Source organism: Nuphar pumila, chromosome 3 (assembly GCF_984573655.1).
Source record: "Nuphar pumila chromosome 3, dmNupPumi1.hap1.1, whole genome shotgun sequence".
NCBI classification, from domain to species: domain Eukaryota; kingdom Viridiplantae; phylum Streptophyta; class Magnoliopsida; order Nymphaeales; family Nymphaeaceae; genus Nuphar; species Nuphar pumila.
The window spans coordinates 59,196,846-59,207,951 of record NC_143251.1 but is presented as its reverse complement, the minus strand read 5'-3'; the positions used below and the strand labels follow the sequence as shown (position 1 = coordinate 59,207,951).

General features: G+C 37.7%; 1 protein-coding gene across 2 annotated transcripts; it reads left to right on the top strand.

The window, feature by feature from the left end:
* The first annotated feature begins 989 nt into the window (after positions 1–989).
* On the top strand, positions 990–9,241 carry LOC149842954 (putative adenylate kinase 7, mitochondrial). Of its 2 annotated transcripts, none has more exons than XM_089999526.1 (4): positions 990–1,435; positions 3,901–4,041; positions 4,185–4,430; positions 7,899–8,436. In XM_089999526.1, exons 1-4 carry the CDS (start codon positions 1,103–1,105, stop codon positions 8,043–8,045), a joined length of 867 nt encoding a protein of 288 aa, XP_089855652.1. In that variant the 5' UTR covers positions 990–1,102; the 3' UTR covers positions 8,046–8,436. The 2 variants fall into 2 exon arrangements, with proteins under 2 accessions (XP_089855652.1, XP_089855653.1); XM_089999527.1 differs by lacking the exon at positions 7,899–8,436 and adding an exon at positions 9,125–9,241 and having other exon boundaries at positions 1,004–1,435.
* The last annotated feature ends 1,865 nt before the right edge of the window (positions 9,242–11,106 follow it).

Below are 11,106 nucleotides of genomic sequence, written 5' to 3'. Positions count from 1 at the left end.
ACATAAATGTTATTGAGTATCTGCCTATTGAAAAAGTCACTTCACCTCATGTTTCACAAAGTGGTTCTAGGCAAGACAGGTCTTCAAGAAATCGAGTTAAAGTTTTATTCTTTTTACCTTGCTATAAATATACATATATATTTTTTAATTATATAACATAAATATTTAATACATGATTTTTTATTGAAGGAAAAAGAAAAGCAAAAGAAGTAACTGAGGATGTGGATGAAGAAAGTGTAGATGATGAAGAGTCAGAGAATAAAGATAAAGGAGAACCTATTTATATGGATTCTTCAGATGATGATATTGAAGACTTAGATATTGATGATAATGAGACACAATAAGAGCCTATGGCCTAATTCATATCATAGAGCTATTGATCATTTATATGTTTTTTTTGTCTTTCAGTTGTAATTGTGAATGTTAACACTCTCACTTTGAAGAGTTCTCGACAAATACATTAATATTTGGTTGTTAATGTTATCATGCATTTTCTAATTATGATGTGATGTTGTTAGTGTTAATATGCATTTTGTTGTTAATGTTAGTTTTTTATTGAATGAATACTCATCTTTTATTTATTTGATACTTAAATAGATCAAGTTATTGCATTAATGTTACTTTTTACCTGATTGGTGCTTCGTCGATAAAATATTTTTTATTTATTTATAATTTTAGATAATTTTTTTAAGTTTTTTTTTTTTTTTTAAGCTTAAGCTTTGCACCTGAAAGCTTACGCCTCTCCTCGTATTTTGGTGGAGCCCCTGACTAAGCCCAACGCTTTCCACAACACTGCTTCCAATCATACGGGGATTAATTTACCAGTTTTATCAGTCCTTTCTAACCTTTAATTTTTTCACGTCAATTTGTACGTTTTTTGGGGCGTTATAAACATTTTCCGAATGACGCCCTCAATTTCTCTAAGGGTAGTTTCGTCTTTGTCTCCGAACTCTTCGCCCTCAAAAGGCTGAAAATGGGGATAACTTTTCTTTCTGGGGTAATTTCGTTATTCGTCCACCCATAAAGCCCCCCTCCGCTATCCCTCTCCAAACCCTCTGCCTTTCTGCCGCCAAAGGAACCCCCGTCTCGGAGGAAGAGGCCGATGGCCGGAATCCGCCACCTGGCGCCGGTGGCTTCGCGGCAGCTCGCCGGATTAGCGGCAGGCGCTCGGAGCCGATCGTATGGAGCCGCCGCGGCGTTGCATCTGAGCGATGACGTGGAGGAGTGGGGTCGGCTCGGCGTACCCGCGGCTGACTCGCCGGGAGTCGACTGCGGCCGGGGCGTGCAGTGGGTTTTCATCGGGACCCCCGGCGTTGAGAAGTCCGCCTACGCAGATCGGCTCGCCCGGCTCCTCGGCGTCCCCCACATCTCCATGGGCAGCCTCGTCAGGAGCGAGCTCGTCTCCTCCCGCAACGGCTCGCCCCTCTCCAAGCAGGTAGGGGCGTCTTTCTCTCTCTCTCTCAGGTATTTCATTGCGGGCAATTTCTTGTGACAACTCCTTTTGTTCGTCTTTAATCGTTTTTTTATTTTCAGAAAAATTACTTGTTTTGTTTTAATTTTGTCACGAGTCGTTGGATCTCGTATTTTTCTGGTCATTTTCAGGGGTTTTGATTGTGAATTGCGTACTGTGATGCTGGTCGATTTCCTCTTCTTTTTGTGACCTTTTCTTGTTTTCTGTTTTTAGCCGATCTTTTTCTAGTTTTGAGATTGTTGTTCTTTTTTGGTCTTTTCTTCTTTCAATTACGCCTCAAAAAGAAAAGAAAAAGAAAAATCAGTCACTTTGAGACGCGCCGAGGGAGGGAAACAAACGCCCAGATTTGAGTAGAATTGATGGACATGGCTCGAGGGAATTCGACAGAAAATGGATACGAAAGGAATCGGGAGGAATCCACCCAATTCTTTCTTGCTTATCTCTCTCTGGTTCCTTCTTGTTCCTTTTTATTTTTCATTTTTTCTCAATTTACTCATGGAAAATGATCTTCCGCTTCTCCCTCCCGGCGAGCATTTTTTCTTTCTCGAATTTTCGAGAAACTTCCGCTGCTGCTCGATCCGCGAGGTTAGCATTTTGGTCATTGTGGGCTTTGAGCTTGACGAGGGTATTTTGCGCATTTGAATTGATTTATGAGGGCATTTCTGTAATTACGTTGGGTTCGTCATTGCTCCGTCTGAACTCAATCCCACCCGTTTACGTCCCTAAACTTGAGCGTAAGCAAGAGCAACCCTGGTGTGTGTGTGTGTGTGTGTGTGTGTGTGTGTGTGTGTGTGTGTGTGTGTGTGTGTGTGTGTGTGTGTGTGTGTGTCTGTGGAAAAAATAGAGACCCTTGTGTTTTAGGTTCAGGTGAGGAGATTTCCGACTGACTCGTTGTCTCGATCTGGATCTTTGCAATCCAAGACCCTAAACGTTAGTCGTTGTTGGGTTATAGGAGTAGGACCCTGGGCAGATCCGGCTCATGGCCCAGCTGAGTCAGCCAGTCCTCAGAACATTGAAGGAAATGGGCATCTATATTAATGCGGACGTATTAAGCTTTCTGTTGATCATGGTTAATCTTGAATTTTAAGAGCATATTCACTGAATAATTTGAAAAGACCACGTTTTTATTGTAATTTTAATGTCTGCCGATATTATCTGAAAAATATTGCCAGGACATAAAATTTTGTGACATTTTCATGAGATATTTGAAAAAAGTGGTTAACTTTGTGTATTCTTTAAGTATACATTTTCAAGTCTTTTTTGTTTCTTTTATATTTAAAACAACTCTTCTAACTTTTTTGTTTATATTTTCACAAGAAAATTAATACTATGAAACTATTATTTCACGTCTTTTTTATTATTGTTTACATTTTCTTTTTCAATTTCTATTTTTTTGAGAATTTTCCTAGGTTACTCCAAAAAAAGCAATTTTTTGAAAGAAAAACCTTCACAAGAAAACATCATTGAGAAATTACCAAGAACAATACTAGTGACTATGGTTAAGAATAGTTATATAATATGTTTTTTTATTCAATTTGGAACTTCTAACAAGACTCCTAATTGCCCAACAAAGCAAATTTTAGTTTTTTTTCATGCGGATGGGGAAACCACCCCGGAGAGGTGTAAACCAGGGTTACCGGAAGCGCCTAGCTAAAAGGGGAAGCGCGAAACGTCGCGCTTCCGAAGCGTGGGGAAGTGTCTCCCTTTTTTGGGAAGCTCACTTCCCTTTAATGGGGGACACGTTTCCCTTTAATGGGGGACGCACTTCCCTTTAATGGGAAGCACGCTTCCCATCACGCTTCCCCCACGCTTCCCCCTCGCTTCTTCTGTTTTTTTCAATTTTTTTGTATTTTTTATTTTTATTTTTTTCGCTTCCCCCTCGCTTCCGAGATGCTTCCTAGGTCGCTTCCGAGACGCTTCCTAGGTCGCTTCCGAGACGCTTCCCGAATCGGTCCTAAGTGGTCCCACTCTTCCCCGCTTCCTAAAATTTTGAAAGTGCCTCGCTTTCCGCTCCCGCTTCCTCAACTGGCAACCATGGTGTAAACCCTTGGGCACCCCTCGACCTCAGGGAGCCACCAGCTTCAGCTTATTGCAAGGGGGATAAAGCCTGTGGGAATTGAACCCCGACTGATATGACAGCCGATGCCCATTCCAACTACGCTAACCCCTTGAGTCTTAGTTTGTTTCACAACTATTCCTCGTCTTTTGCTTCACATAGATATTAAAACGTGCATGCTTCCTGCATTCCTGGTTGATTGTGCTTCTCACCTTGGCAATAGGCTTATTGTGCAAATCACACCGTCTGGTTTGGTTTGCTCAATTTTCTGGTCTCTGTGGTTCTATTGGCTACATAGGATGGTTGCTATATAATGGATCTTTTATTGGTGCATTATCTTATTCTTTTAACTAATCATGTGGAACAAATGTAGATCTCCAGTGCGTTAAATGAGGGCAAGCTACTTCCAGACAACATAATCCTGGGGCTGTTGTCGAAAAGACTGGAACAGGGTTATTACCAAGGTGAAACAGGCTTCATTTTAGATGGCTTCCCTCGAACTCGGATTCAAGCTGTAAGTTCCGCATACACCTAAACATGTATATGTATAATCCTTGTGGTGATTTAATATGTAGGTTTACTTAAGTAATAATGTGGTGATAGTTCTTTGAAAAATTTTGCAATCTTGTAGCTCTAATTTAATTATGTTGATGGCAGGAGATTCTTGATCACATAGCGGACATTGACTTGGTTGTGAATTTCAAATGCATGGAGGATTGTGTAGCCAAAAAACACTTGGGAAGTTGCATTTGTTCACAATGCGAGAAATCTGTTAGAAGTGATTCTGGTGCAAATAGTTCTCTAAACATTCTGCTGAACTCAACACTTCAAGCCAAGCTGCCTGCTGAAGTAGCTAAAACAGAGTCAGCTTTGCAAGAAAAACTCAGAGTATATGTTCAGGAGGTAACATCGCAAAGTGATCTTTCTTGTGTTTTTTATACTGTAAGAAGTCAAACTCTTTCCTGCCTTTATTCACAGAGGGATTATAATTTCTTTGTTCCTTTATTCCTCTCATGACGATCATCTGATACTCATGGATGACACAATTCCTCTCTTATCTGGGGGTCTTTTTTCCCTGCTTCTTTCTGTTGATGCAAAAACTGGCAAAAAGAATTCATGCACAATCTTGATTTGATATTGAATATAACCTAATATTGAAGTGTTGAACTGGTATTTTTGTATTTTTTTTCATTTTATATATTAATTAACAAGAAATGCATCTAATTTTTTTCATGCTATTTCTTTCCCCATATCATACTTATGTGAAGATAAGTCTTGTTTTTTTCCCAAGTTACTCTTGTTATGAAAAGATCATGATTTTGAAGCTATGTCGGATACATGTGTGGGTGTGGATACGTGTGTGGGTGTGGTGATGCGGCACTTAAAAAAAAAACTTGGGTTCGGGTTGCGGGGAGGGTATATATATACTTTAATAGTTTTAAGTTAGCATTACTAATGAAATAAAAATAATTATCATATTATCAATTCATCATGAATGAATTCATGCAATAAATCAAATTAACTACGAAGTACAAGTCAAGCAAAAAAGAAGCAAACAAGTCCAGCAGAAAATAAGCAAATTATGCTAACAAAAGAAGCAAACAATGCATAGTTGCATACCAAAAGTATATCATACACAATGTATATGATGATAAGGCAATGATCTTCATAATTTTTTTCTTCTTCATCAATTTCATCATAAGAAGGAAGAGTACACTCAAATAAGTCCATGTTTACGGTGTTGAAATCATGCTCCTCCTTCAAGTTACACTCCTTTGGGTTTATATCCCAAAATTTGGATGATTCTTGTTTGCATTACGATTAAAATTTAAAAATGTTAAATACAGGTCCGGGTTCGGGTTCTGCCGAACCCAAGCCTTTGGTTCAGCTTCCAACAAGCCTGAGTTCAGTTCTTCTTAACCCACATCTAGGTTTAGGTTCTGCCAGAGTCGAATCCAGGCCTGGGTTCAGTAGAGAGAACCCAACAACCTTGGGTTCAGCAGATCCGAACCTAGCAACCCTGGGTTCTGGTTTTGCCGAACCCAACCTTGGGTTTGGCCCTTGCAGCAACGAGAGGAGGAGAAGGAAAAAGAAGAGAGAGAGAGAGGAGGAGAAGAAAGAGAGGAGGAGGGGATGGAGGGAGGGAGGAAGAAGGAGGATAGGAGGAAGAAGAAGAAGGAGAAGAAAGAGAGGAGGCAGAAGAGGAGAAAGAAGAAGGAAAAGAAGAAAGAGAGGAGGCGAAAGAGGAGAAAGAAGAGGATAAGAGGAGAAAGAGGCTTACCGGTGTCGTTGCTGTCTGAAGAGGAGGAGGAGAACCGATGCCACCACTGCCGTAGGAAGAGGAAGATATAAATGCGTTAATCAGTGTCATATTGGATCTAATTATGAAAGATTAGAAATTATTTATTTATTTATTTTAGCCCCAAATATGGATCTCAAGATGGATCCAAGTACTAAAAAATGTTTACATTTTGGGTAATTTGATAAAAAAATAAGAATTCATATTTATTTTATATACAAATGCAAAAACCATAAATAAATCATAAAAACCTAAAATGCAAGCAAATAAATTATAAATAAACCACAAATAAACCAAAAAACCCTAAACTACAAGAAAAATAAATCATAAAATTAAATATAAAAATCCCTAATTCAAACCCTAATCAAAGAAAATCAAAGAAAAACAACTTAATCAAATACAAGAAAACCCCTAATCAAATTAACTATACGATGCCCTAATTAAAGAAATTTGATTCAAGGCCCTAATCAAATTAAATATCAAAAGCCCTAATTAAAGATATTTGATTTGAAGCCCTAATAAAAAAATCAAAGGAAAAAAGCCCTAATCAAATTAAATATCAAAAGCCGTAATTAAAGATATCTGATTCAAAGCCCTAATCAATGAAAATCAAAGAAAAAACCCTAATAAAAAATCAAAGAAAAAAACCCTAATCAAATCAACAAAAAACCCTAATCAAATTAAATATAAAAAACCCTAATTAAAGAAACCTGATTCAAAAACCCCTAATCAAACAATTTTTTTATTCAAAGCCCTAATCAGAGAAGAAGAAGAATAAGGGGAAAAATGAAGAGAGAGAGTGAGAGAGAGAGAGACTCTCTCTCCGTTCGAGTTTTTTTAGTGGTGTTACCACTGTCCTGTTCCTAGCGTAACAAGGGGTGGAACAGTGTTTCACCATTCCACGGATGCGAGTTTGTCGCATCCAGTGTTTGATGGGCGCGACATCATGCGGGATGCGCTAGCAAAACACACCTTTAGGGACTTTATTTTTTTTGTTCTTTCCATGGGCGGTATTGCCGAGCTTTGGCCATTATGTTGGTTTCTTGCCTACTCTGGCCAGAACAGCTCCCTGATTTGTATGGTTCAGTGGTTAAGCTAGGATTGAGGAGGGCATACATGAACTGCTGATGATTGAATCTAGATAACTAGGTTTACAATTAATGGGCTTCTCATGGATAATTGAGATCCAAACATGGGGAGGATCTGTTTTGTTTTGAGATTTTTAAACTTTCCTAGTCAAACAAGTGTTGTTTGTTTGAGGTTGTCTTCTCTCTCTCTCTCTCTCTCTCTCTCTCTCTCTCTCTCTCTCGTTTTTTGCCTTTTGAGGTACTACTGAAGTTTGTGTAATACAGGGGTTTGGCTGCTGTAGCTTGTAGGATTGAGACCAACTGACTAAGGTCTTCTATCCTGCCTGCTTTCTCACTCCCTCTTCTCCTTTGGGTTGTCTTTGATCTCTCCTTTTAAAGGCATAAGTTTGTTTTCCTTTCACCTTTTAATTGTACTAATCTATTGGTTGAACTTGCTAGTACTAACAGTTCTCTAAAAAAAAAAGAAAGAAAATCCTTATTGGTATTAAAAGGATTTGGAAGGGACAGACTATGAGGTTGTTTAACTGTAAGATTGTTTCCCTTTCCCCGTTTATTTGTGCTTTGTACTAGTCCATTGGTTAACTTATTGGTAGCAGTAGTTCCGCTCCCAAAGAAAAAAGGAGTTTATTGGTAGTAACAGGATTTGGAACTACAGACTGTTATATTGTTTAACTGATCATTGTGCTTGGTTGATGATTGTTTGAGGATGTGTCGACCTTCTGACAAAACATTGATCTAGTCACTATAAGACTTAAAGGTGCTAGTGTCTGCACTTCTGCTTACTTTTTTTGCCATGATTCTTATCCCGATCAAGCTGTTTCACTAATGCTCACAATCTTCTATAATGTTATTCTTATGTATCTTTAGCAACTATATAATGTGTATGCACTGGGTAAAAGTTGATTTTTGAATGGAGAAAGAAAACAAGAGAGCAACCTCAGTTGAACCATGAAAACGGGCCCTCACTTTGTTATTCTCTTTCAGAGCAAGCCACTGGAAGACTATTACAGAAGAAGGAACAAGCTATTGGACTTTCAAGTGGTCAACAGCACCAGAGAAATATGGCAAGGTCTCCTAGAGGCATTAAGGCTTGAGCATATGGACATGGAATCACAAAAATTGACAGCCTGATGAAGATCTTTTGTTGTGCCTTTCACCTTGTTCTTCCGCTCTTGTTTTATTTGCAGGACAAAATAAGGGGACTACCCAAGCAATTTTTCACAGTTGCTTTCATGAGTTCATTTTATTTTTGTTCCTCCCTGTGTTCACAATTTTGATGAAGCTGTGTGTAATTTTTTCCTCCGAACAGAAAAGGGGCAGCTAAGATCTGTTACTATTTTGTCCATCATAGTTGTTCTTCTACATCTTATTTTGCTGTACCGGATCAGCCTAAGAGCTATGGGTTACATGTAAATGAAAACTACCATCAGTTCACCCCAGCGCAATTCCCTTTTTTTCTTCCGTGCTGTATCTTTCTATGAAATTGGTCTTTAATTTACATTTAAGATTGATTTCATGATAAGGATTTTAGCAGTCGTTAAATTCTAATTTTAGTTTCGATATCTTCTTTTCTTTGCACGAAGCTGGCTAAAACATGGCTGTCATTCTATGGTTCACAGACAGCTTGCTTTCCTATGAATGTTGATATTGACATCTGCGTTCAGACATTTCTTATATTGTTTTGCTTAATCTGCAGAGTAGTACCATTTGCTTTTCTTCAGTCATGTCCTCTCAGTAAGCAGAGGCCGTGCATCTCATGGGATACCAATCTGGATTATTAGGCTTGCAAAATTCAAATATCGTCACTCCTGTCTTTTGATTCTACACCAATTCCTCCGTGCATTTATGCCTCATGAGCCTCAAAGTTTGCATAATGCAAGCATTGGTGTTCAAGAGACTATATGTGCACTGATGGGCATGCATGAGGGATGAGATGAGCGTTTCTGCTTCTCCCAAACTCGCACCTGCAACTCATGGTTTCTTAAATGTGCACGGGTCGAACCTTCCCTGTCCTAGCTTTGGCACTTGGTCGGCATGTATCCTAGAAGTACACGACATTTTTTTTGCATTCATTAATCTTGATTAGTATGAGCATATTCATTGTTAATTGTGTCCGTAGATATTCTTTCCATTCATTATGTATTTGCCCCTTCTGTGTATTTCAGTTTTTGGTGTTTGCTCTCTAAAAAAAAGGTTTTTGGTGTTTGCAGATTGCCTCGTTTGAGAATAAGTCATCAACCTGCAGTCTCATGCTGGGAAATTGACTCTGTGTTTGTCTATGATTTCCATCTTCCTACAAGATGTAAAGGAAAAACTGATGAAAGAAAAATGTTCGGTTCATGTTGTGACTTTAGTCTTTGCCTCGTGGTTCCCAGAGAAGGATTTTCAAGTGTCACTGTCTAATCTGTCAGACATGGATCGTTTCTAGGAACACCTAAAATGCATAAATCTAAATCAAGGCCCTTGACCTTGATTATTGGCGGTGTAGCGCCTCTGTGTAAGTAGGGGTGTAACCCGGTAGGATTTGGGTCTGGTCTTATCAGACTCAATTCTGAATTTGGTCTAAAAGGTAGACCCAAACTTGACCTGATCCAATTCAGATCCAGGTATGGCCCATATAGGTTAACGGGTTTGGGTATGTATGAGGTCAGGTATAATTGTGTTGGGTCTTCAATAGATTTGTTTTTTAACCAGGTTTAAAAACTAGACCCAGATCTGATCTGTTTTGATTTGGGTCCAGAATAGCCGAAAAATATAGACCCATTTAGTTTAATGGGTTTGGGTATGATCTGTTTGGGTTTTAACAGGTTTGGATTTCAGCTTAGGCCTTGATATGATTGATATTTTAGACCTAATTACTTGCTAATAAAAAATACGGTAAATTAATAGAATCATATATTCATTAAGAAGATTATGTGTTAACAAATGAGAAGTTTATTAACTATTCTAAATAATGTCAAATCTAAATATAAAAAGAATATCTTGATGCCAACCATTCTTTTCAGTTGAAATAAAAAGACATCAATGGTATATGTTCAAAATGCACCGATTCATGTATAAAATGGGTTTGGGTACATAATAGGTTTGAGCTTTGGTTCATGTCGGTTCAAGAATAAAATGGGTTTGGGTACATAATAGGGCCCGGTTTGAATTGTAACATTAAAAAATTTTAACAAAAAAAATAGAGCAATTTTTTTTTGAACTGATACCAGGCCTTATTGATGGTAATACTCTAGCGGGATTGCTTATGTGCAAGCGTTAGCGTATATTAGTCCATTAAAACAACGTTTGAGAAAGAGATAACTAAGGACAAGAACTCTTTATCATGAAAAATAAAAATATAGCATAAGCATTTATTTTGATTTTGGTTAGAATTTTAGGCGGGTTATAAGTATGATAACTTAACATGAAATTGGATTCAATTTTTGTATTGGACTTGAGTTTAGGTCCAAAACATGAATCGGTTTCAACTCAAGAATCTGAAATATAAAATAGACAAGACAATTTATAAACCAATTTAAAACATTCAAAACAAATTAACCAGTCTTTCTATTCAAGACTAATCTCGAATCTAAATAGTTTGTTTTTTACTCCACTCATAGCATTTCGTTGTTGCTTCAACTCATCTACTCATTACCTGAATACTTATGATAGAGGGGTCAGGCTCATTGTGTTTCATTTGTAATACACTAACAATACATGTATGTATAAAACTAATGGAAATATATATTTTTTTCTTTTAAAATATGTGCATTGTAATATCATTATATCATAATGCATTACAGTAAACAACTATAACAATTAAATTCATGCAACATATTAAGAACATATTAATGATTATGCATCTACATTATTAGGATATGTTTTCAATACAAGTTTTTACACAGAATAAATGTGCTCAAGTGTAAGGTTTTTGTTTTTCTTACCCTCTTGCAGGTACCCACAATATAATCATCGAATTAGAAGAGACCACTCAGGTGTTATGTCATATATTTTAATTCTTTGAGTAACTTACTATAACAGATCTATTAAGGGAAGTCAGTGACCAAAACTCTTACCCTCTTACAGGTACTCACGATGTAATCGTCAAATCAGAGGAGACCACTCGGGTGTTATGCCATGTATTTTAATTTTTTAGGTGACTTAGTGTAACAGATCCACTGAGGGAGGTCAGTGACCAAAAAAACATAGT